The sequence below is a fragment of the Solanum lycopersicum genome, chromosome 9 (assembly GCF_036512215.1).
Source record: "Solanum lycopersicum chromosome 9, SLM_r2.1".
NCBI classification, from domain to species: Eukaryota; Viridiplantae; Streptophyta; class Magnoliopsida; order Solanales; family Solanaceae; genus Solanum; species Solanum lycopersicum.
In genome coordinates, this window is record NC_090808.1 from 5,622,360 (window position 1) to 5,648,690 (window position 26,331).

At 29.9% G+C, this 26,331-nt stretch overlaps 3 protein-coding genes and 1 long non-coding RNA gene across 4 annotated transcripts; 2 read left to right on the top strand and 2 right to left on the bottom strand.

Moving 5' to 3' along the window:
• Positions 1 to 9,662: 9,662 nt before the first annotated feature.
• On the top strand, positions 9,663 to 11,318 carry LOC101260258 (lectin-like protein At3g16530). The gene has a single exon (XM_004246315.5). The coding sequence runs from the start codon at positions 10,061 to 10,063 to the stop codon at positions 11,138 to 11,140; it is 1,080 nt and encodes a 359-aa protein (XP_004246363.1). The 5' UTR covers positions 9,663 to 10,060; the 3' UTR covers positions 11,141 to 11,318.
• Positions 11,319 to 11,830: 512 nt separating this feature from the next.
• Positions 11,831 to 12,563, bottom strand: LOC138338102 (uncharacterized). The gene is made up of 2 exons (XR_011211418.1): positions 12,347 to 12,563; positions 11,831 to 12,232 (listed from the first exon to the last, which is right to left on the bottom strand). It is a non-coding gene; the product is annotated as an uncharacterized lncRNA (long non-coding RNA).
• Positions 12,564 to 14,742: 2,179 nt separating this feature from the next.
• On the top strand, positions 14,743 to 17,599 carry LOC101259968 (fructokinase-like 1, chloroplastic). Its single transcript, XM_004246314.5, has 2 exons — positions 14,743 to 15,544; positions 16,648 to 17,599. The coding sequence occupies exons 1-2, from the start codon at positions 14,801 to 14,803 to the stop codon at positions 17,338 to 17,340; spliced, it is 1,437 nt and encodes a 478-aa protein (XP_004246362.1). The 5' UTR covers positions 14,743 to 14,800; the 3' UTR covers positions 17,341 to 17,599.
• Positions 17,600 to 21,144: 3,545 nt separating this feature from the next.
• Positions 21,145 to 25,152, bottom strand: LOC101259661 (O-fucosyltransferase 19-like). Its single transcript, XM_004246313.5, has 8 exons — positions 24,316 to 25,152; positions 23,340 to 23,412; positions 23,176 to 23,246; positions 22,977 to 23,065; positions 22,753 to 22,885; positions 22,436 to 22,668; positions 21,871 to 22,347; positions 21,145 to 21,774 (listed from the first exon to the last, which is right to left on the bottom strand). The coding sequence occupies exons 1-8, from the start codon at positions 24,919 to 24,921 to the stop codon at positions 21,522 to 21,524; spliced, it is 1,935 nt and encodes a 644-aa protein (XP_004246361.1). The 5' UTR covers positions 24,922 to 25,152; the 3' UTR covers positions 21,145 to 21,521.
• Between the last annotated feature and the right edge of the window lie 1,179 nt (positions 25,153 to 26,331).

Here is a 26,331-nt window from a genome sequence, read left to right on the forward strand (position 1 = left end):
CACTCTCCATCTGTTTAAAAAACAATTATTAGGCCACCTATGATTTGTCCATATCATGAAATTTCAAAGTTCACAGAAAAGTTTTTGCTTTTCAATATTCTTTTTTAATTTTTCATCCATTATATAGTTAATTAGTCATTAGAAAAAGAGAGAACAAATACATAGTAGTAGTACTAGAAGTAGTTGTATCGCTACTAGAAAATAAGGTATTAGCGACAGATAAAATTTAGTAGCTAAACAATAAAAATCTCATGTAAATCCATTTAGCTATAGATAGCGATGTATTATAAGAAAATACAATTGGTTTGAGATCTATTTAACGACGAATTAGCTACAAATTTAGTTGGTAATTCCATGTTTATAATAGTGTATTTTATAAGATTAGCAAGAGAAAGAGACAATTTATCTAGTGCTAGCTCATGTGTTTTAACTAATCACACTGCTAGCCTAAAAAGTAGGTTATCCCATTTGATACATACAATTTATTCTTTCTTTTTCCATCCCCACTTTTGTTTATTTTGTTTTGGTAAATTAATAAAAGCACAAAGTACTATAGTTTTCTATGCTATGACATAATTAATGCCAAGCTATAGTTGTATATTTTTGCTCGTGGTTCACGTGAATTCATTAGTTTTTGCTTCAATTTTATAAATATTTGATGATGAACCTAATTGTTAGCTTCCGAGGTCTCTGTAAGAAATCTTAAACTTCAATCCTGAATTTAAATGTGTTTGAAAAATGGAAAATGGTTGGAACTAAAATCTTAAATAGGAGTATACATTATGTATTTTTTACTAATAGCTTTTTGGAAGAAATATTACGATTAGTCAAAAGGTTCAAATCGTGCAATAAATTTTTACCTTGAAATACATAATCAATAGATTTTTATTCCGTTTATAGAAAGCTAAGGATGGAGAAAATTCAATCACACTCGATATTCACATCACATGATCGTGAAATACGATATGCATTTTTTTTAATTCGATGAGTGTGTTCATATAATCTCTAATCTTGGTAAACTAGAACCTCGAAGAGTTGAACAACACGATATTTTAACTTGCTCTTCCTACCTCCACTATTAACTAGCAGTCGCAAAACTCAAATTTTGAACCTCTGTCTGCTCTGCTATTATGAATTGCGTGAACCATCTCGTCTGAAGACTTTTTATTTATTTATTTTTTACATTTGATTCACAATGATATACAAATGATTAAGAATTGGCCATATTGGAGAAGTCAAAAAAACAATATCTAAGTTAAAACTTATGAGTTGAAAAAAACCATAAGCCAAGTTTTTTTTTTTTCCTCCAATAATTATAATATGGGCAATGGCAACAACAGTAGACATAAATAAAGAAAGTGACATTACATAGTGAATCATGTGAACCTAAGATAATGTTTTCATGTAATTTCAATGGGAAGTTATTAGGACAACTGGACAACAAAAGGAATTTATTTTTGGATGCTTTCTGTAAAAAGAGAAAAAATTTAAGTTAAATATATTGCTAAAAGTGAAAGTAAATACAACTAGTACTGTCTACGTGTCCGAGCAGACGTTTGACTATAAAATTTCGAAATTCAATCAAAAAATAATAACTATTTAATGTTCAAATATTCTTTTTGAGAAAAAATAAAAATTATTCAAGGTGAAATGAACACGTAGTCTTGAAAATAAAGAAGGTTCCATGAGGAAGTTTTTTAGTTTTACTCTCTTTAACAAGTGGATTAGACGTAAATTTAAATTAATCTAAGTAATATATATATAAATGTTAAACACTAATTGGTTAAAATCGATGCGTTCACACCATATATATTTTCTAGTGAGATATTACAGATTTTACTATATTTCTTCTTGTTATGATGATTTGAACTTTGATTTTGTTTGTCTTATGGATTAATTTTTTAGATTAAAAGTTAATGTAGTCTACGAAATAAAATTTGTTAAATTTGAACTTCCATAACACAAATGGGATAAAAAATTATTTAAGATCGCTTATTTTTAAACTCATTCTTAAAAACTACCTATTACATCGAAAATCAAATAGATAAGGAGAGAGAAAATGATTAATGACAGAGCAAAAAATTTAAGAAAAATTATAAAAAATTTCTTTCTATTTGTGTTATGAATATAAAAAATTTTGCGACCCCTCTTCTATCTAACTAACGTGTTATTACATGCACCCAAAAGAAGACAAAATAATTGTAATTGTCGTTTAACGTTTCCTACCAAACATTTGTAGTGTAGGTTCTGACTTTCTTCTACCTTGATAAGTCGATTACGTATTAATTAATATTTGATTAATTGATTTGAGATTTTTGAAAAAAATAATATTATAATTATCTTTTTCAAGTATATATAGAATAAATATTTGTAATAAGAGGTGTATATATATATATATATATAATTCTATTAAAGCTATGAGCATTTAATCAAATTACTCTATTTTCTTCTAAAACATAATTTTTTTTAAAAAAATATTCATAATTTGTCAAAACGCCCAAAACGATTACACTAATATTTAGAGTGGATGAAGTATTGTAAAAATATCATAACTAAAGAATTTTGATGTGTATGTTAAAAAATGAAAAAAAAATGTGCTCTTATATTTAACATATGATCTAATCAATAGAATGTCCATTAGTTATGAGTTTTAGCTATTGAAAAATTGTTATTTAAATATTATACGACCAACAATTTATTTATTTTTTAAAAAAGTAATGGTAAGTTTAGCTTATTATATGATATATATATATATATATATAGATATATATATATATATGATGACGATGATGATTTAGCTATTATATTTAGTTCAAAAAAATAATTATTTTCTATGATTAAGAAGGTATTAGTTTTTCATCCAAATTTACATTTATTTGGATAAGTTTGATTTTCTCATTTGTCAAATTTAATCACCTTTTAGTTTACTTATTATCATTATTCCTTATAAGTTTCACAAATTTTCAAAATCCTTCATTTTTCTCTTAAGTCAAAAATATCATTAATGTATCCAACCCTCTTTTTAATATAGCAACGCATGTATTCAATCATCTTTTTAATGTATCAGTGCTTTGATTTTTTGGCTATTAATGCATCCGAACCTTCCATTAATGTATACGATCCTCTTTTTAATGTATCATCGCATATACCCGATCCTATTTTTTTAATGTATCAGTGCTTTGATTTTTTTGCTATTAATGCATCCGAACCTTCCATTAATGTATACGATCCTCTTTTTAATGTATCATCGCATATACCCGATCCTATTTTTTTTAATGTATCAGTGCTTTGATTTTTTGACCATTAATGTATCTGAATCCTCCATTAATGTATTCGTTTAAGGGTTTTCTATAATTATAAACTTTTACTCCCTGCGTCCGGTATTGTTTGTCGTGATTTCTATTTTTAAAGTCAAATTATAAAAACTTTGACTAACATTTTAAGATGCATTTTTTCATCATATTAATATGTAAAAAATTGTAATTTATACTACTTTTCATATAATTTTAGAATATCTAATTTATTTGTTTAAAATATCGAATTAATGTGATGTAATTTACCTTTGAAAATCAGTCAAATTGACTTTCGATAAGCACAACATGACAAATATTTTCGGACGAAGAAAGTAAAAGATAAATTATAATTTTACCTTAAAAGTACCTGATTTCTGTAAATTACCATATTATATGGATATTTCTTTTGTTTCAATTCTCAAGCTTTAAAAAAAACTCATATACAAATGGACCACATGGAATAAATATTAACAACAAAGTCATAATTAAGAGTGTGTTTGGTATGAAGGAAAACATTTTTTGGAAAATGTTTTCCAATTTTCCCATGTTTGGTTGGGACAAAAGTTTTGGAAATTTTTTTTCAAATCAACTCATTTTCCTCAAAATTAAGGAAAAGGACTTCCCTTCAAAAATCAAGAAAAACATTTTCCATAGCTCTCCTCCAATTTCAAATTACATTTTTTTTTTGGAAAAACATCAATTTAAAAAAATATTTTCAATTTCAAAATTTTTATTTTTACACATGATCCTTGATCTTCCCCCCACCGGCCAACCCCCCCCCCCCCCAACCCCATCCCCTCCCCAAAAAATTAATTTTACTTTTTAAAAATATTTTCAACTTCAAATTTTTATTTTTAAACTCCTACCCTCCCCTCCCCTCCCCCCCTCCCGGCCAGCCCCCCTACCAGCCCCCACCCACCCCAAACCGCAAAAAAATTAATTTTGTTTTTTAAAAATACTATCAACTTTAAATTTTTATTTTTTCGCTCCTACCCCCTCCCCTCCTCCCCCCCCCCCCCCACCCACTACCCCCGACCCCACTCCAAAATAATAATAATTTTGATTTTAAAAAATATTTTCAATGTCATAAATTATTTTTTTACTTAAGTAAAAATAAAAGGTGTCTCTCAAAAACATTTTTCATTAATAAATCAAACACTAAAAATCATTTCTGAAAAATATTTTCTGCTCACTAACCAAACATGAGAAAATAAATCCAAAATCTATTTGTTTTCCAGGAAAACATTTTTTAGGAAAATATTTTTCATGGAAAACATTTTCCTCCATACCAAACACACCCTAAGATTTAAATTTATGATATTAAATGTTCCTAAACTCATATAACACATTTCATACTTTTGATTCCAAACATCTTGTTATACTTATCCATTATAGCTATTACATATATACAGAATCAAAATCAAAACTATTAATTCAAATTAAACTTGTTCGTTATAAACTTATACTATACAATATACATCCACCCCTAGTCAAAGGGATTGTAGGATTTACATATCGTAACACGTAAGGCACTTTAAATGCATAGTGTAATTTGGTGCAATAGAGTTGATCGTTTGGGTGGTTGAGTTATCACATCAAAATAACTAGATATTGTCTCTCATGGTTTTGTCAATAAATAATGTCACATGAACAATGTAAGTCTTATATAATTACAAAGAATCTAATTTATTATGGTACGTACAAAAGTAATTAATTATATTGTACTACAAAAAAACTTGTCAACCTACTACAAATTGAGTATAGTAATTATTTCGATTAATTAATATGTTTTGAAATATATATATATGTATATATATATATATATATATTCAAGGAATAATGCATAAGTATCCTTTAATTTATACTATGCTAAGGTCCTATTAACCCTTAAATTTATTTTATTAATAATTTTTTACCTTTTTTTGACCTACGTGACACTATCTTGTGGGCCCACAACTGTTTTTTTTCCTTCAAACTAGTGTTATGAAGGCCGAAAAGGGGTAGAAAATTTCTTATAAAATAAGTTCAAGAGGTGATAGAACCTTAGTATAGTATAAGTGTGTTTCTGAGATTTCAGACATAGGTTGAGAGGGTACTTGTGCGTTTAGAAAAACAATATAGTTTATCCAACTCACACTTGTAATATTTATGCCTAGATAAAACGAGATTGCTCGAACAATAATCAATATTCCTTATATTCGAGTCATTAAGGAACAACTTCTTTTAATTTAATTTCATCATTTCCAAAAATGAAATAAAATATTCACAATGATAGAAATTATAAATAAATTTAAAAATTTCCACAATGACAAGGAGTTGTTACAAGACGAAAATCACAAAAATGAGCTCAAGCCAAATCGAAGTCAATCGTCTCTTTCACGGCAGAGGTCCACTTTGCTTAGCTGTCTACTCTCACTGTCACCGTGCCACAGATTCGATATATATTAAATTTTTATATTAATTTATGTGATACAAATAAAATTTTTAAGAATTGATCAAATTTTAATATGATTTATAGGTATGTTAATAGTCATTATTAATATTTTTTGTTTAATTATTAAATGTTACTATATGTTACTTTTTCTGTTCCAATTTATGTGATACTAATAAAATTTTGAGAATAAATTCAATTTTTTTTACTTTAAAAGTATTATAATTATAAGTTGTTAATTATAGCAATTAGTATTTTGATGTCATTTCGAAATAATATATGTTATTTTTCCTGTTCTATTTTATGTGATGTCGATAGAATTTCAAGACTAAACCAAATTTTTGACATGTGTTTTAGATATTTAAGTTGTTAATTATAGTAATTTATATTATTTTTTATGCCATATTTTTTTATAAAAAATATATAAAAAAACACGAATAAATTAACATAGTAAAATAATAATAATTTTTTTTTACCAAAATGCCCCTGAAGTACCTGAGCATACATGTTAGACCTACTACATGCTTTGATACTTAAACATTCTCACTCATTTATTAAGGGGGCATTTGGCAGCATTAAAAGAAATAATTCATGTATTATATATAATATAATACTATATTTAGTAGGAATGTGAACCTATGTATAACTAATTCATGGATTACCAAATATATCCTTCAAATCTTTTTAATTTTTATTTTTATTTCTTGATTTTATGTTTTATATATATACTAGTTAAATTATTTAAATAAATTAGTTTACAAATTATTTAGAGAGACTTATTTGTAACTAAATATATCTAATTCAAATCAATACAGATTTAAAATGTGAGTTATTTAATATTTACTAATTAAAAGACAAATATATCACTAATTATTCGTATTTTGAACAATTTTAAAAAATTACATACATATTAAAATTATCACTTGTAATTTTAATGTGTAAATGTACATGGTTTATTCAATTTTACAATTGTTGACCGTCTTTATAATTTTAAAAGTAGTTGATTTTTTTTTTTTAAATTTAAAATTGATATTTTATTAGTGATCAATTTATTAAGATGAAAATTATTTATCCTCAAATAATTCAAGTAGAAAATTGAAATCATGACAACAAAATTATTCTTCTCATAGCTAGTTAAAATGTCATAAAAAAATATTTTTCAATAATTATCTATCTTGACCCATTACATAATAATTTAAGGATATAATTGGAAAGGAGATTTTTAAAGAATTTGATTTCAAACACAAGTTGGGATTGAAAACAATGAACCAAACAACTTGATAAAACTAAACCCTGCATTACTAATCTCTGCATTACTAATCCATGCATTATTCATTTTTGTACCAAACGACCCCTAAGTAGTAAATATATGATTTTGGGAAAAACATCTGAAATATATTCGAACTTTAATCGAAATTGTTGTAATAATACCAAATTTTGGAAAGGACTTTTTATCCCCTGCACTATTCAATAATGTATTTTAAAGGTATATATATGCCCAAGCGGACATCATAAATATTGCATAATTATAAATAGTAACGTGTCCAAGAGGACACATATATACCTTTAAAATACACTATTAAATAGTGCAGGAGTAAAAAGTTCTTAATAAAATTTGATATCGTAATAACAATTTCGACCAAAATTGAAAAAAATTTCACACCCTTTTCCCTATGATTTAAATTAAATATGATACATAAATGTATATTTTGACTTAAAATCTCAATCAATATTTGTGTGTTTCAATTTTATATGTATAAATAGACACTTACACTTTATAATATTGAACAAGTATATACATTTTCTATAATAGTTATGTAAATTTGATGTTATAAAAATAAGTTTTTATATGATAAATATATTAAAACTATACTTATATAGTTGCATGGTATATAGTCCAAAGATATATATATATATATATATATATATATATATATATATATATATATATATATATATTTATAGAAAATAGACCGTTGTGTATATTATAGATGAAGGAGAAGACAAGGCATGCTCACATATACTATAGTATTTATTTTTTGGGTCAGAAAAGAAAAAGGTTTATAATATAAAGTTGGCACAGTCCACAATACAGTAACACACCCTTCTCATACTTTTGGCCAACATTAAAATGAAAAGAATCTCTTGCTTTTTAGCAAACCCAAAAACCCTTTTTTTCCCCTCAAAAAATAAATTATTTACTTGAAAAGCTTCAACTCATTAATTAAAAAAAAAAAAAGTTCTAATCTCTTTGTTTCATAATTAGTGATATTCTTAGTTTTAAACAATATTTTCACAAAATAGTAATAATATGTGTATACATTTTATCTTCTTCAAATTTCATCAGTATGTTATATTGTTGTTATTTAAAAAAAAATTATTCATCCATAAAAAGTAAAGAATAATTTTACTAATTTATCCTGAGCCAAATGTCTTTAGAAAATTATTTCTTTAATGATTTCTAAGTTATGTAAAATTTTATTTATTAAAATTAGGGTGTAATTGAAAGAACAAAAATATTTTATTAATTTTGTAAAAATATCAATTATTTTAAAACAAAAATGAAAAACCAAAAACATCTTTGAAACAAAAGAAATATTATAAATTAGTGGATGTAAAAATATTTGTCAAATACCATCTTAATTTATCAATTATCACATCATAAACTAGTATTCGAGGTTAAATTAAATTATTCTTAATATAGAAGCATGATATTTTCATATAATTAACTTTTTAAAAAAGCGTATCAGATAAACTGAGTGAACGTACAATAAGATAATTATATATAAATTTTAAAATAAATTTCTTATCACAAATTAAATTACACCTAAAATAATCTTTATACAACAAATATTACTTAAAACACAAAACTTGTGACCTCTTTGTATTTCAGTGCCAGCTATGTTTCTAATTGTATGGCTGTAAAGTATGTGGGTCTTTTTAGCAATTACATACTTTCTCCATGTTTACTCAAATAGCCCTTCTACTTTGTATTTTTGTAATTTTACTACCTCTTTTTTCTGTTTTTTTGTTTGCACTACTTAACATGCCCTTTATATATCTTTATATGCAATCATTGTGTTTATGATATTTTATAAAAAGAAAAAAAATAATGCTTAGAAGCAAAAAGATTATGGACAAAATAGATGCTTGTGTCAAAAGCTAATAATTATAAATTGATTTACTTAAATCCAATTAGTGTTTATGTGGGTCATCTAATTCTCTTAAATTATAATATATTTGGATATGTTTTCTTTTTACCATCTTACTTTAACTTTAAATTCAAGTCCTATATAGTTTTTATTCACTTATTTCGATCCTTAAAATCAAAATTTGCCTTAATTATTTTCTAAAATTCTACGTAAATAACTGATTAAATTTTATGAAAACAGAGTGCTCTATATTCGATCGCACCGTAATATCCTAAATTGATCTTCCAATTGCAGAATGAAATCCAAACAAACAATTGATAACGCTTAAATAACTAATTCATCCAATTCTTCCATTAATTACATAAGGGGCAAACAATTGCACATTATTAAATAAAAGAATTTTTGGATATATAAAAATAAATAAGGTTAGGTTTGCATATACAATTACTAAATAAATGAGAAAAATTACTAGAAAACCATGTAATTCCCTAGCTATAATATATATAATCTTATCGTAAAAAGAAAAAAATACTAGAAAAATAAGAAAGAAATTTCATAGTTGAACAACATAACTTTCGTACTAATTTCATTTAGCTACGAATTATAAGAAAAATAATTTAACTAGAAGCATTTTAACGACAAATTTTCTTATAGTGTATTTTACTTTTTTTGAAATCTACTTATGAGATTATACCGAATATGTTCTGTTATTGTATTGTATAGTGATTAATAAAGTAAAATTTTACAATATAGGAGGACTAGATATGACAATATGATAAAAAAGGAGGACTATTATCATAAAGAATCTCATTTTATATTCCCTCAAATAAGCAACCAATTGAAGAGAAGTGTATCAGTCTAGTTGCAGAAAAGAGTAAAATCTTATTCAATTTTCACAACCTTCAAAGCCAAATCCACCACTCCCCATCACCCCCCACCCCCCCCATCACTCACCAACCTCTGTTACCCATTTCCCCAAGCAATTCCCCTCTACTCCTTTCTCAATACTCATCACAAACCCTAGAAATTCTTTGAGATAAAATACCTCAAAATCATATAAAAATTTAATCTTTCTTGAAATTCTATACATGGGTTCATTTAAGAAGAAATCTTGATAAGTCCCAGTTGAAAAAAGAGTACAAAGTTTACAGCTTTCTATAGCTAAAGTTGAGCCAAGATCAAGAATGGGTACTTTGTCAGCTTCCAGGTATCTTATGGTGTTGTTTATCTTCTGTTTTTACTTCAGAACTATCCAATCTGAGGAGAAAATGTCATTTGGTTTTGGAGATTTTGGTAAAGATTCAAACTTTGAGTCTCAGATTGCACTTTATGGTGATGCTAAGGTTGTTAATGGTGGTATACAAATGAGTGGTTCAATGGGTTTTAGTGCTGGAAGAATCTTGAACAAGAAACCCTTTAAGCTAATTGATGGAAATCCAAGAAAAATGGTGTCTTTTTCATTGCATTTTGTGTTTTCATTGTCAAGAGAAAATGGGGATGGATTTGCTTTTGTGATGGTACCTATTGGATATCCTTTTGATGTGTTTGATGGTGGCTCATTTGGGCTATTGGGTAATAGAAAAATGAAGTTTCTTGCTGTAGAATTTGATACATTTATGGATGAGAAATATGGTGATGTGAATGATAACCATGTTGGTGTTGATTTAAGCAGCTTTATATCTGTGAAAGTGAGTAATGTTAGTTCTGTTAAATTGGGGCTAATGAATAGTGGTGAAAAGATGCAATCTTGGATTGATTATGAAGCAAGTTCAAAGAGATTAGAAATCAGGTTGAGCAAATTAGGTGACATAAAGCCAGTTGATACATTACTTTCTTGCCCTATTGATATGTCACAAATGTGGAAAGAGGATGAATTGTTTGTGGGGTTAAGTTCTTCAAGTGGGAATTCCACTCAGAAATGCAATATCTATTCATTGAGCTTTAACACAAGGACTGCACCTCATTGGATGCACTCAGAACCATTAGATCCACAAGCATTTGTTGAGAAAAAAGAAGAGATGAAAGTTCATAGCAGAAGTGATTGTGCTTTGAGGATTCTTGGTGCATTGCTTTTCGGTACGGGATGTGGAGCATTAGGGGCATTAGTTGTTGTGATTGTGTGGACTGTGTTAGGGAGTAGAAGGCCAGTGGCACCAGAGGATCATCCTGCAGTAATGGAACTTCATAAGAAGGAATTCGACGAGTATAAAAAGTTCATAGTAGTTGTAGATAAAGCTATGGAAGATGGTAAGGTTAAGAATTAGGTAAAACTTGATTGAAGTGGGAATTTAGTTTTGTTGGTTATGTAAAAATCATCTTTGTTAAGTTTTGTGCTTTTTGTTCTTGTTATGTTGTGTAGCTGTAATTTAATGATTTACTATTCAAAGTGTACTAATTGCTCAGTATGGTCATTAAAATACAGCTTCAGATTGGTAGACACAAGTGTTGGTAGTTCATAATATTTTCAAGGTCTATTGATTTTGATGTTATCAAATTTCTACTGTATTTTACCCTTTGGAGTGGTCCAGTTGTTTGAGTTTAGGACTTCCAGAGATTTCAAGTTCAAAACTCTTTGCCAGCGAAAGCAAGGGGTTTGCCTTCTAAGTCGATCTCGTTGCACCAGACTTGCCTAGTGTATGTTACCTCTCTTATGTGATTTACGAGCTATTCCATAGGAGTGGAGTTTTACCCTGTCCGCACCCAAAAGGTAGCGGAGCTATGGGTTTCCCTTGTCAATTTTTTTTTCTTTCTACTGTATGGTTTTATCCACAATTTAGTGTATGGAATGTTATGTTCAGTAGGGTGGATCAAAATTGCATCAATATTATAAACATGTTGGATTACTAAATTCAAAGTTAGCGATTAGATAATTCTTACCTCTTGAACTAACTTTTGAAATTGGATTAAATTCAAGATCGATTTCTTTGAAACATGTACATCACTTGTGTATATAACTGGTACAAAAAAAATGCTATGCATATCAGTTTGTATTAAAAAAGACCATTTTGTATGCCTCAGTTTCATACAACAAATAGTTAAAAATTTTAAAATGGTGAACATACCATATTACATATCCATTTCATACAATGCATAATGAAAACCTCTACTACTAATGAAAAAAAATAAAATTGATTCAAAATAATTAGATTTTTCATCTGCATCCTTCGTTAAATAATTCATTTATCTTCTTTTCCTCGCAAAAGTATGTGATTTTAACCATGTCTAGACAATTTCTAAGTCAAATAATCGTTCATAATCTTATAGACTTAGATGTTTTTCTTGGCCTTCTTTTCTTCTCATCTATCCCATCCTTTTTCTCGAAAGATTCTTTCCAACCCTTTGATTTCTTCTCTGCGCTAGAATCCATGAAATATGTTAGAGTGAAAATATTAGCGATAGTTGAATATATATATATATATATATATATATATGTTTCAAAATAACAAAAAATTAAAATTTAAGTTGTATACCTAAGTGAAAAAGGTGTCCTTTTGGTGATTGACATGCCATTATTGTTGGTAACATCCTCAAGCATAGAAGATTTCAAGTTACCAATTGAAAAACAATAATTATATGTAAGCATCGGAGGTGAATTAAGAGTTTACGAATTTGATTAAAAATCAAAATAAACAAACAAAATCTTATAGATTAGAAGTATGGAAGAAATTGTGAAGAATGAGGTGAGATACATTAGAGGCAAATCACAAGCCTTTATATAAGAAAAAAATTGAACATGTCATGAATCATAAATTTGAAATATATTGAATAAATTAAAAAAACTATAAATTTGAGGGGTCTTATTAAGTAAATATTGTACATTTACAATTAATTATATTATCTTGATCCTAATACGAAATTAATTGACCTTTGACTGGTAAATTGGTTGTTAGATTTTATATATCAAAGACTTTTCTCAAATATCTTTATTTGAGATAAATCAAAATTCATCACATTATTAGTTCTTAAATTGTAAGAGTGTTACATGATTTAATTTAGAACTACATACATTTTTTTAAAATTCATATGAAGTAATTTGACCGGACATTATACATTAAATTATATAATTAAAATTATTGTAATTTGTTAATGATGGTGACATTGGACGTCATAATAAAATATTATTTATTTATTGAAACCTATTTTACAATACAGTCAGAAATTATTATTTTTTGTCCAATTTAAGTAACATTTCTTTTTCAAACATGAGTCATCCTGATACATCTCATATGTTTCGATACATCACGTAGAGTGGTGTGTATCATGTAAATTATATTGTCACGATACATCACATATATATAGTGCTGTATCCTATTGATTTATCGCGTAAAGTGATATAGTCGATCTACACATAATGTAAAGTGATGTATTACGTTTCGATATATCGGACATAGTGATTTATCTGACCTATACATCGCGTAAAGTGATATATCTGATCGATATATCACGTAAAGTAATGTATCCGCAAATTGCACAAAGTAGGAGTTTCTGTAGTTTTTTCAAATGGTTGGAAATTTTAGAGGATACGATAAAATATACTGTGTATTTAGGTGATTTCTTAAAATACATTGAGAAAATTATATATAATAGCAATCTATTAATTCAAATTAAATGTCATAACCATAGCTTGATTTAATTATAACCCATAGCAAACTGTTATCATTCGCCTCTCACCCTAAATTCTCGCTCGCCACTCTCCCTCTCGCTCGCTAATCTCTCCGTCGCCTCTCTCAATATATACAAACACAAATGTATAAATTGGTTTGTATAAAGCGAGAGAAAATTGTATATACACATGTAAATATGTATATCTTTGTCCTATACACTTATAATTATATGATACAAATCTCCCCCCTGCTCGGTCCTCTTTGCCTTTCTCTCTTTCTCTCTTTATGCAAAACACAAATATACATAATACAATGTATAATTTGTGTTTGCATAAAGTGAGAGAGAGAGAGAGAGAGAGAGAGAGAGAGAGAGAGAGAGATTTGATATACAAATGTTTTATTTCGATTCATTTGTATACAAATACAAATTTTATGTAGATATACGAACACATAAAATTGAATGGAAAGGTTGTCATCGATTTATACAAATGAGAGGCTGCCAACGATGTATACAAATGAGAAGTTGCTAACAATTTTATACAAATCTGATTTTTACACAAATATGATTGACAAAGTGGATACGCCTTGATTTCCTCCAACTGCTTACTTAATTTATATTGGCAAATTATAGAAATCACATACTTTTAAGGTAAAATTACAATCAATATGTCCCTTAAAATTTTATAATTATAAAAATTCCTCCGAACGGATAAAATAATATAAGTGTTGATACATTAATCTAATGCTTGAGATATATTAATCGTTAAGTAAGATACATTATATTTTATACATGATACACTAATCTGATGTACATTTTATATATGATACACTACTTTGATGCGTGAGATTCACTAATTTAATGCATGAGGTACATTTTATACATGATACACTACTTTGATGCATGAAATACACTAATCTGATTCACGAGGTACATTTTATACATGATACACTAATGTCATGCGCGAGATACACTAATGTGATGCACGAGATACATTAATTTGATGCCCGAGATATATTAAGGTGATGCGCAAATATAAAAGATTTTGGAAATTTGTAAAACTTATAGGGGATAATGATAATAAGTAAATTAAAAGGTGAAATTTCCGTGATTAATCTTTTTAATATTTGCTAAACATGAAAGTTGTTCTAATACTTCAAGTAGGCCCAAAATAAAATGTAAGAACCCCGACCCGACTGTCACTACCAGTCAAAACAACCGGGTCAAGTTATCCAAACCCGAATGGAAGTCAAAACCTCAAATTCTCTTCAACAATGGCATGAAAAAGATATGGATAAACCCTAGCACATAGCAAAAACACCATGGCAACAATACATTTTCTTCCTCAATCTCTTCCTCATCATCATTCTCACAATTCACTAAACCCCACCATTTTCTTCTCCTCCTCCAAATTTCCTTACAGAACAAATCCACCCAAGTCCACCACCAATGACCACCCCACCACTACCCAAGAACCCCCTACCCCCTCTCGCCGTGGCCGTAAAAAATCATCCACCCCCACAACTTCAAAAAAATCAAGAACCCCAAAAGATTCAAACTTTGATATCAACATTGCAGAATCCAACACCCAAATGGAAGAAATTGATGATTATGATGATGGGGTTGATTTTCCATACCCAAACCCACCTTTGGTCTGTTGTTTTGGTGCAGCGCAGAAGGAGTTTGTGCCAACAGTGAGAGTATCACCCGAGCAAATGGATAAAGATAAGTATTCAGAGTGGAAAATGTTGCAGTGGAATCCACCTGAGTTTGTTAGAGCTCCTGGTGGACCTCCATCTAATGTTGCTATATCTCATGTTAGGCTTGGTGGTAGAGCTGCATTTATGGGGAAAGTTGGGAGTGATGAGTTAGGACAAGAAATGGTTTTGTTAATGAATAAAGAGAAAGTGCAAACAAGGGCTGTCAAATTTAGTGATAGTATGAGGACTGGATGTAGTTATATGGAAATTAAGTTTAAAGATGGGAAAATGAGGGTGGAGAAAGTTCAAGACTCTGCTGAGGATTCACTGCTTAGCTCCGAATTGAATCTTGATGTTCTGAAAGAGGTATGTGGAAGTGTTGTTATTAAAAGTAAAGATATATTTTTATTTATGGATAGATTAAGCATGTTGTTGTTTCTATTTGTGTAGTGATGTTTGGCTTTAAATGTTAATAGAGGATGCATGAATCTAATTTGCTATGTGATTGGTATTAAACTATGTTGCGCAAAATGGCTTATGAAAGAACCCCATGGCTGCTTTTCTTAAGATATCGTCTGACCCGCTGGGGTCGTTGCTCTTATCTTGTTCTCCCGTTGTGAAACCAGTTCATTTCGTAGTTGTTAGTTTTGGAATTCCGCTGATTCCAAGTACTCTACTTTATACCTACTATTTCGTCTTGTTTTTGGTTTCTAGTCTTATTTTACCATCTCCATCATCGCACATAGGAATGTAGAGAGTAACACTAATATTCCCCATAAATGCTTATTAGTAGGTATATTGAAGTCAGACTGCTGGAGAAGCTCACTATTTATCAGTAGACACTATTGTGCTGTCGTTAACAGTTTTATTGCTCTCTCCAGCTCTGAAGTTTGCTTGATCTCTTCACTCTGATGACATTTCTTTGCAATGACACATTTGTTTCGTAAAACCAATTGACGAAAGATGCATAGTTCTCGTCAATTTATTTATTTGAGTTTGACTTGTGCTAATCGTATATACTCCTTTTAGTTGCGAGGTAGTGGAAGTGTAGTTACCTATCATTAAAAAAATCTAGTGTCCTGACAACTAGTTATCATTTGGAGCAGCAAATTGCTTTGTCGTTTCATGCTTGACTAGTTACTCATCTTCCTGAAACTGTCGGTCTTTTAGCTTGAGACTGGTTGATCCTTAAACCGTGAAAGCTGAAAAATGATTCAATATATCATCAGTTCTCATTCTCTTGTTTGGTAGGGAAATTGTTTTTTTCGATTGGTATGAACCAGAAGTAAGATGTTAAATTCATGATGGATATTTTTCATACAGTGCTTGAACCTCCACTATGGAGAAGAATATATCTTCTATCAGTTTTATCCTTTCCGGAATTTACTTGCTTCAATAATTGTGTCAGGGTGATGATGGGAAACTATTATTAACAAATTTCGTGGATGCTTTTGCTTTCTGTTTTGCAGGCTAGGATGTTCCACTTTAATTCTGAAGTCTTGACATCTTCATCTATGCGTTCAACTCTTTTTAAAGCAATTACATTGTCAAAGAAGTTTGGTGGTCTTGTATTTTTTGACTTAAATCTGCCATTGCCTCTGTGGAGATCACGTGACGAAACAAGGGATTTGATCAAGGAAGCCTGGCAGCAAGCTAACATCATTGAGGTTTCGAGGCAAGAGCTTGAATTTCTTCTTGACGAAGAGCATTACGAGAGGAAAAGGAATTATAGACCTCAATACTTTGCGGAGAATTACGAACAAACCAAACAAAGAAGAAATTATTATCACTATACTCCTGAGGAAATTGCTCCCTTGTGGCACGACGGACTGAAACTTCTGTTTGTTACAGATGGGACACTTAGGATTCATTACTATTCCCCTTCTTTTGATGGGGTGGTTGTTGGTACAGAAGATGTGCTCATAACACCGTTTACTTGTGATAGAACTGGTTCTGGTGATGCTGTTGTCGCTGGAATAATGAGAAAGTTGACAACACAACCAGAGATGTACCACGATCAAGATGTTCTAGAGAGACAGCTTCGCTTTGCTATTGCAGCAGGCATAATATCCCAGTGGACAATAGGTGCTGTTAGAGGTTTTCCTACTGAAAGCGCCACACAGAATCTCAAAGAGCAGGTTTATGTACCATCGATGTGGTAGTAGTGCCATAATGCCAATTCTCAGGACCTTGTTTTCTGCAGAAGTTACTACTTAAACGTAGATTTCGTTGTAATTAATCCGACAAATTATAGGTTCTTGAGGAAAGATCCATAGTGTTTTTGTAAGTGCATGATCTTTGTAAACCAGTCCCATTTGTAACTCAAAATCAGTTAATTTGATTGTGCATCTCATGGTTAAAGGATGTTATATAGATTCTTCACTGTTGTAATGAGTAGGCAGTTTTCACTTTTCACTATTATATCATTTTGTGGCTCCTCAGCTCATATTATCATTTTTTGCTGTCAAAAAATGTCAAATGATTGTTGAATCAGCTGGTAGTTTTTCTTGTTCTTCTATTTTGGTTATCACCTGCAATTTTTTGTGCTTTCGGTTATTGCATTATTTCATAGTTGTTGTTCTTTCTTTTGCATGTTGTGTACAATGCGCTGTTTTTTTAAGCTAAAGATTCATCAGGAACAACATCTCTATCTTTCTAAGAGATAGAGGTAAGCTCTGCGTACATTTTGCCCTTTTAAGTCTCACCTGTTGATTCAGTGATTTAAGGGTATACGAAATTCATCTTGATATTTCAAATCTCGTGAACTATATTTTTATTTTTCGAACCCTTTTAATGAAAATTCTGAATCCGTAATGGATGATTATAGCACAAAAGTGGAAATATGATGGTATATGGACAAATCTTTGCCTAATTACATTTCATTGTGGCGTGATATTTCTCTCAGCATTAAATTATCTCACATGGCCCATATTTATAGTTTCACATGTTCTCAGGTAAACTTTCTTAATCCTTGGCCTTGCTAAAACGAATCCTATTACTATTTATATATAATTAAAATTATTATTTTTATATATATATATTTAATTAGTTTGTTTATTTACTTTTTCAGATTTTAAACCCTTTATTTAGTTTCACATCTCCGTCACGAGTGTTTGAAACTTACATTAAAGCCAGACAAAATTTGAATTTCGCACAATCTCTTTAACGGTTCTAATATGATTTTCTCAATACCCTAAACTCGAACTCGAGATCTAGCCTTCCTATTTATGTTCATGCTTTTCTGGTACATTTTCCATCAATGATCAAACTAAATTTATTCTATAAAAAGTAGTTTTTTTACGAAGATACAATTTTTAGAAGCAATTTTCATTTGACATTTCAATTTATTGCTCTTCTTATTTAGTACGTATTAAAGATTGTTCGCTAATTCAGTTGTCAATGATTTGTCACATGGAAATTATGGAGACAATACTACTTTTGATAATATAATTGATCGACTTAAAATTTTAAATCCGTCTCAAATTATCACTTATAGTTACAGGTTAGGCCTCTTCAACTAAGTAGGGCGATATGCCAGTTAAGGGTGTTAATGATCAATTTAAATAATCAATTTGTATCGAACCAAATCAATAATTAGGTTTTCTAAAATAAAACCGGTAGTTTTTATATGAACTTATAATTATACTGAATTATTAGATAGGTATTGAATTTCATAAAAAAAAAATAAATCAAATTGTACCTATTATGCTGCTCCTATTGAAATTAAATTATTTATGGTATCTTGAATGGTAAGCTTAGTATTTCAATTATCTTTAATAGCAAGCTACAAGGTATTAAATATCTTTCTTCTCATATAATTTAAATTTCAATTATTGAATACTTAATCTTAGTTGACTTAATTCTTAAATTTCATCTTGATTAATTTATTTCATTGATTTAAATTTGTTTTTTTGCTTAATTTTTACAGTAGGGACTAGGGAATGAATCGAATTTCTATTAATGTTCTCTAATTCATTTAAATCATAAAAACATCTTGAGAGTTTTTGTCAAAGTATAACATAATTCGACATGACATTGCCAAATAATATCACAAATTAACTAAATCACACCAATATAGAAGAGAAACTAAGATAATGGAGTGACTTGATTTTTTTTTATTTTAATCGTACAAAATAAATAACTAAAAAATTAAAATGATATAAATAATCGACACAATCGTATCATTAATATCCTTTGTTACTAGTTTCTACATAGTAGAAACATTATCTGAATTCCTCAACTTAGTTCATAATAGGAAAAACTTATCCGTATCGAATCTTTATATCAAGCCGATACACTATAGATTAATGGAGAATTAATTTTGTATCAATTACACTTTCTTTTAATTTCACGTTTTGTTTATAAAGAAATTCATTTCTACGTGTAAAAGATGTGAAAATTTTATTTTCCTCTATTTATGTTATAAATGGCCAAGAAAGTATGACCCCTCCTAATTTTGCATCTCCAATGTGAATCCAAGGGTCTTTAATGGTCATGGTTTAAAAATCATATCTAACCATAATTCAAATCAAATCAATTAAAAAATTGATATTTGATTTGATTTGATTAAGTTTGGTTTTAAATTTTGAAAATTGATACTATTTGATTTCATTTTGATTGTACAAAAAAAAAAATTGCAAAAACAACCAACCCGAATTAATAAATTAGATATATAATTTTTATGATTATTTACATATTATTCATAAATAAAACATAAATATTTTGTTAAATTTTAATTAACTTAAGTCTTTAATTTTACCATTTTCTCAAGTCAATACTTAACTTTAGTCAAACTATTACAATTTTACAATTCTAAGTCCAAGTTCATCAAAATCCACTGATTTAGTCTTTACCTACCCTATGTCACATAAGATAATCACATTCTCTTAATTGAGCCACGTTCATATAATGATAACTTTAGTATTGCTTAATTGGACCTACAGTAACTTTTCTGTGCATTGTTCATGTACTAGGTAATTGTGTCTATGGACATACATACGTCCTCAAAAAAAACTTATTACTTTCAAATCGAAAAAATTAGAAAAACTGAACAAAATCGAACCAAATCGACAATAACTAAAGCAACAATTATTTTTCTTTTATTCGATTTGATTTGATTTTAAAAATTTTAAAAATTAATTAGATTGATTTGATTTTACTTTTAACTAATAACCGATTTAAATTAAATCACGAACACCCCTAGTGAATCCTATTAAATAGTTTGCCCTAGATAGCTTGGAATTGAATAAAGTAGTAACAACTTTATTGTCAAGGTGCTTAGCTTATACTATGCAAAAACAGGTAGGACCACAATTCATGATTCTTAGCTAGAGCTTTGACATGAAGAATATACACATATAATATATTTTTCTTAAAAAAAAAATGAGTGCAATAAAAAAAATAATAATAACCACCCATTAATTAAAGAGTTTTTACATACAAGTTATCACCTCTCTTTGAATGCTAATGGTAGTGGTCTAGAAAAAAAATAAAAAAAAATGGTAGTGGTCTAGTGGAGCAGTTACTAAGGTATTGCAAGACCTTTTTTTTTTAAAGAAGCATAAATTATATTCCTATATGACATGTTTTTAAAATAATTAAAAATAAATATTTACAAATTAGTTAATCAAAAAAGGTATATGTGAATCATTTTTATTGTAACAAGAAATATAAAGAGTATATCAGGTCATTTTTCCTAGTATATTACAAAGCAATTCAAACTGAATGACAAAGTGCTATAAAGTACCTTTTTTTTAATAATCGAGAAATCTATTGAATCAGTTACACACGTAAAAACTCGATGAATACTAGACTCGTCTTGTTACCATTCTCTACTTCAAATACTAGGATTTGAACACTTGACATGCGTCTAATTCACACGTTACGATAGTTTTTAAAGCTAAAAATGAAAGGCAAACACGAACCTTTGTCTAATAAAAGATGACAAATAAGAGTAATTCTGCATCTGTGTAAAGATCTGTATATCTTTTTCATGAATTGGTAATACATATATGATCAATCCTTGTTGAACCTAAATCATAAAACTAACTCAGAAAAAAAAAATAAAAAAAATAAATGAATTTTTATATTCCACCCTAAAGAATGATTTTTGAGTACATCTCTCTGGTTTGTGTATATGCTTTCTTTTGTCCATCTTATAAACCATCATATCTCTGCTTCCAAGTACTGCTTTGCTTCTTACAACAATCTCTCTTTCTTTCTGCTCGCTGCGCAGTGTGAAGGGCGATGAAAAACCCGACTTCTGGCAACCCCTTATAGGCCATTTGTAGAACATGTATATTGATATTGAACTAATCTACCACATTATGATCATTGAAAGTACCTATCTTTGTGAAGCAACCCTCAGTCTTGGTCTCTTGTTGAGTTGTTTACTGGCTTCTTCGTGTGATCGATTACACAAGCAACCTGGTAAAGGATTTGCGTAAAAGTTCTCCTCTAATCGTGGTGATTCACCGGCTTGTCTTAGGTAAGGTGCTCCTAATCTGTTGGATTGTAAGGCCTTAACTTTTGAAGCAAACTCTTCCCAAGAGATTTCACCTTTATCTAACGAGTCGATCAATCTTACAAAGTTGAACCTGAAAAAATGAAGAAAATGTATCAGTATTATTGTTGGTTTTGATTCAAGTGATGAAAAGGGAAGATGTAAAGCATTGACGATGATAAAAACATACCTGTCCGGGTTAATGGTCTTCCGAAATCCTTCAAATCGTCTATGACCTTGCACGGCCTTCGCCATATTGCCATCGTAAGTGTAAGCAAAAACATCGCTTTCAAGGGCTACCATGTAGTCTACTGCAGCAAGACGGTTTTGATAATTCTTGAAAGCCTCAAGTTCTTCATTTGTTGCAAGGGTTGAGTGAGAGTACACATTCGGGTAATGAGAACGGAATTCATCCATGCTGTTGTTGCCATAAATTTCCCCTGCAACAATGTATATTCTGGTCGTGGACAGATATCCCATCGCTTTGAGAAATAAAGCAGCCTCCCTAGGGGACATGGGGCAGCCTCCCTGGAGTCGCTTTTCCTTGCTGTCTATCTCTTTCTCCTTCCAATGTTTCACTTCATACCTCATCGTACGAAGTTCTTCAGCCTCTTCAATAGTCAAATTGTTGCTGCAGCCAGTAAACGCTAGCATGTCTTTCTCGTATCTGTACAATTGAGCAATATACCAAGTTACTCATAGATCAATTGGTTAAAGAATAGAAGAAGAAACACAAAAGTGTTTAGATAGATTACCTTAAATGGAGAGCGATAAATGGTTCACCAATATCTCTAAGTCTATCAACCAACTTCTTTCCAAACTCCTCTATCTCATTCGTATAACGCAGAGCCTGATAATTAGCTCTACAGCGAAGCTTTTGAATGGACGATGCTAAGCCATTGTTAGCAAGCCTTGAATCCGTGTGGGTGAATTGTATCACCTTGTGCTTCTTTAGTAAAGTAAGTATCTCTCCTCTATAGTAACTAGCCTGCAAATTAAGCATCATACTTTTAGTTTCCGCCACGAGAACTAAAAACTAGAGCTATAGCACATAGTAGTTCTGTTTACAAACCTTTGACCATGACACGGGTGCCTTTTGAAGGGGTTTCACAGCTGCATATTCCGGTGGCAACGACTCAACAATCTCAATATCATCCTTGAGAACTTCAATGAAGTGTCTCCACTCGAAAAGATCTTTAAAATCACTGCAAGAAGAGACAAATTATTAGAACGGAAATGAAGAGGAGCTAAGATGGGGGTCATTGTCGAGTGATCACAAGAACTAAAGCACAGTACCTAGTATCGGTCCAAAACGATTCATGGTCAAGAGAAGGAAGCACCAGAGTGGCATTCATTATTTTAGCAATAGCAACCATATCACATATCTGAAATAATCCACTAAAAATAATTACCAACAACATAACATCTTCGCCATTCAATAAAACACATCCATACAATAAACTTAACGAGTGTGGCATAAACGAGTTTTGCTCACCCCTGTTCTCATTTGGTTTAATCCTCCATTCGCATGAACTAAGATATAGCCATTCGTCGATGAACCAGTTCCTGGAGAAAAGGAACTCCAGATATCAGAACACGTTACAAATGACCTTCCGAATAAAAACCATATAAAATCAGAAATATAAAATCTCGACATACTTATACGATTCCTAGGCCGAGAAATGCATTGATAATGATTATCACTATTTGGTTTCATCCATATTTCTGGTACCTGTCAAAGCAATTCAAATATACAAGTTAGATACTTCTATTTTCATTTCATTTTGTTCATTTGCCTAATCATAGTCAACAAAAACACAACAATAAGTCTGCATTCAGGTAAATTTAGGGAACAACATATGGAGCACAATAAACTATGACCAGAACTATACGTCGAATCGAACAATTTAACTTAACAGAAACTTAAAAGTTAAGATTAAGTGACAAACATGTGTAAAAAAAATCAAATAAGTTAACTCGAACACCACCGTAATTTTTTTCTTGAAAAAAAAGGAAAAAAGAACATAGAAGGCTCCATAATAGTCACAACTAATAATTGGAAAGGCTTAACTAGAGAGATCTCGATTCAAGTCCCTATGCACGGAATCTCCTTTATTAGACGGCATTTTACCCCAAGTTTAAAACTTTTCGACGTGAATCTAAATATAATCGGACTTCTATGCGGCTACTAGACACCGAATGAAAAAAAAACTAATAAATGGAAAGCCACCATCATAGTCAATATTTGCCAATAGCCAACTGGCAAATGGTTCACAATATTCAACACTGTTTTCTGTTGCCTTCCACTACTTTGGTTTTTACCAAGTCAAACAATGAATAGAGATTCCACCATCCTCTCATATTTACCTACAAAGTTTTCTTAACGAAAACGTAACAAGTAAAAGTAAACAGAGACGTAAAAAGTAAATTCCCAAAGTTATCAAAATTCTATCTTTTCATAAAATTCCATTAACAAAGTTTCCATCTTTTCATTCTTCAACCTATAAACAGCAAACTAAATTTTTGGTAATTAAAAATTCAATCTTTTAAACTTTTTTTTCCAATATCAAGTCACAACAATTCTAAAATTAGTTTTGAAAAAAAAAAAGGTAAAAAAATGGAAATCCACACTTACCGGTATCTCCTTCATCTGACGTTTTCTGATAAAATCTCCAGAAGCCGAAACCGAACCCGAAGACGAAGACTCTGTTTCAGAAATGATCCTTTGGGGATTACCCAAACCATTTCTGAAAGTAGGAAGAACAAAAATACCATTTTCCCTTCTCAAAAAATTGGCATTTAAATCTTCAACATTTGTATTTATCATCATGAAAGAAAACTTGAGGAAGACAGAAAGCATCAATAAAATCATCAGAAACCCAAAAACTGTACGACCCATATTCTTCTTTAATCTCAAATAGTGAATAATTGTTGAAACGTTTAAAACCCATTCTTCTACTCTAAAAACAATACTTTCCGGTACCCTTTTCCGTACCAATAAGTATTTAATTAACGGATGATGATGATGGTGATAATGATGAAGATCGCAATTGCTAATTTCTGGGTTATTGCTATTATCCTCGTCGGAGGAGAAATTGTAATCGGAGTTTGATAATTTCTCAGAGTCCGTCGTTGTCATGGTGGCGGAGTCAGCGACACGGCGCCGGTGGTGGGTCGTGGTGGTGGGTATGGGGATAACACTATCGGAGTTGGCGGCGACGGTGGTGCCACCGGTTGACATTTCACGGAGAAAATGGTATGACTTGTAATCAGAGAGAATTGAAAGAAACTCAAAAAAAAATTTAAATTAATTTATTTTTTTGTGAGAAAATTATGAAAGAGAGAATAAAGAAGAAATTCTAATTTGTGAACCGTTGGTTTATTTTGGTGTGTGTGTATATATATATAATGGAATTGGAATTGGAAGATTATGGGTTGGTTCCTTTTGGGATGGACACTTTTACTATATAGTATTTTTCCCCCCTTATTTCATTGATATATATAGAGTTTTAAAAGAACAAATTTGTACATTATTATATTTGTCTCAATTTATATGACATTGTTTGATTGACATATTTTTGAAATTCATCATTTAGAGCAATTCATGATACTGTTTGGCTAGTTATTAGCCATAATATATAAATATGTCCTTTAACTTGTCTTCAGATTACATTTATGATCTTCAATTTTGGTGTGTACAAGTAGACACTTAATTTTATATACGATTGAAGGAATAAACGCACATGTTGTATATGATATTTTTCGTCCTACGTGTATTATGTCACGTAGGACTCATGTGTCTATCTGTTCAAGGTTATACAAGTTTCAGTGTCGACTTGTTCATACCCAATGTTGAAGGACATAAATGTACAATGAAATTAAGTTAAATGACACATTTATGTATTATGCCTAGTTATTATGTATTATTTCATAATATCTCGTATGATATCATACTATATTATTTTAATGGATTCAGTATTTAGAGATTTTATCACTCTTTGTCATCAAGTAATGTCACAAATCAAACACTTTGAAGGATAAACCTATACAAAAACTAACGTAGAAAATGAAGTAGAGTTGTTATGAAAACAATGTGATACACCAGTGGAAGTGTTTCACCCTTAATCAGAGGTCTCGGGTTCAAGCCTGGTGTATGGAGAAAATTCTATTGGAAGCGCCACCCTCGAGTAGGCTCTGCAACGCGCCATCTAGATTTAGTTGAGGCTCCAATGTGGGCTCCTAATACCGGATGGAAAAAAAAAGGGTGGTAAAGGGTAAGATATGATTATTATACAATAACGGATTTAGTCGGGATTTTAATGTAGACTTCGAACGCCGGATGAGAAACTCAAAAAAATAAAAGGTGATAAAGGGTAAGATATAATTATTAAATAATAAGTAAAGATAAAATAAGAAGAAAAAGTTATGTTAGCAATGCAATCACACCAAATTGATCATTACATAAAATGAGAGTTTTTGTTGGTACGTAATATCTAACAGTACGATGCAATACAATAAATTTTAATAATAGTAAAAATAAATATTATATTTAAACTAACTTATAATACAATAGTTACTAAATAATTATTTTATAGTAAAAAGTGAAAAGTAGCAATTTTTCAGTATTTAAATAAGTTACAATAATCCACAG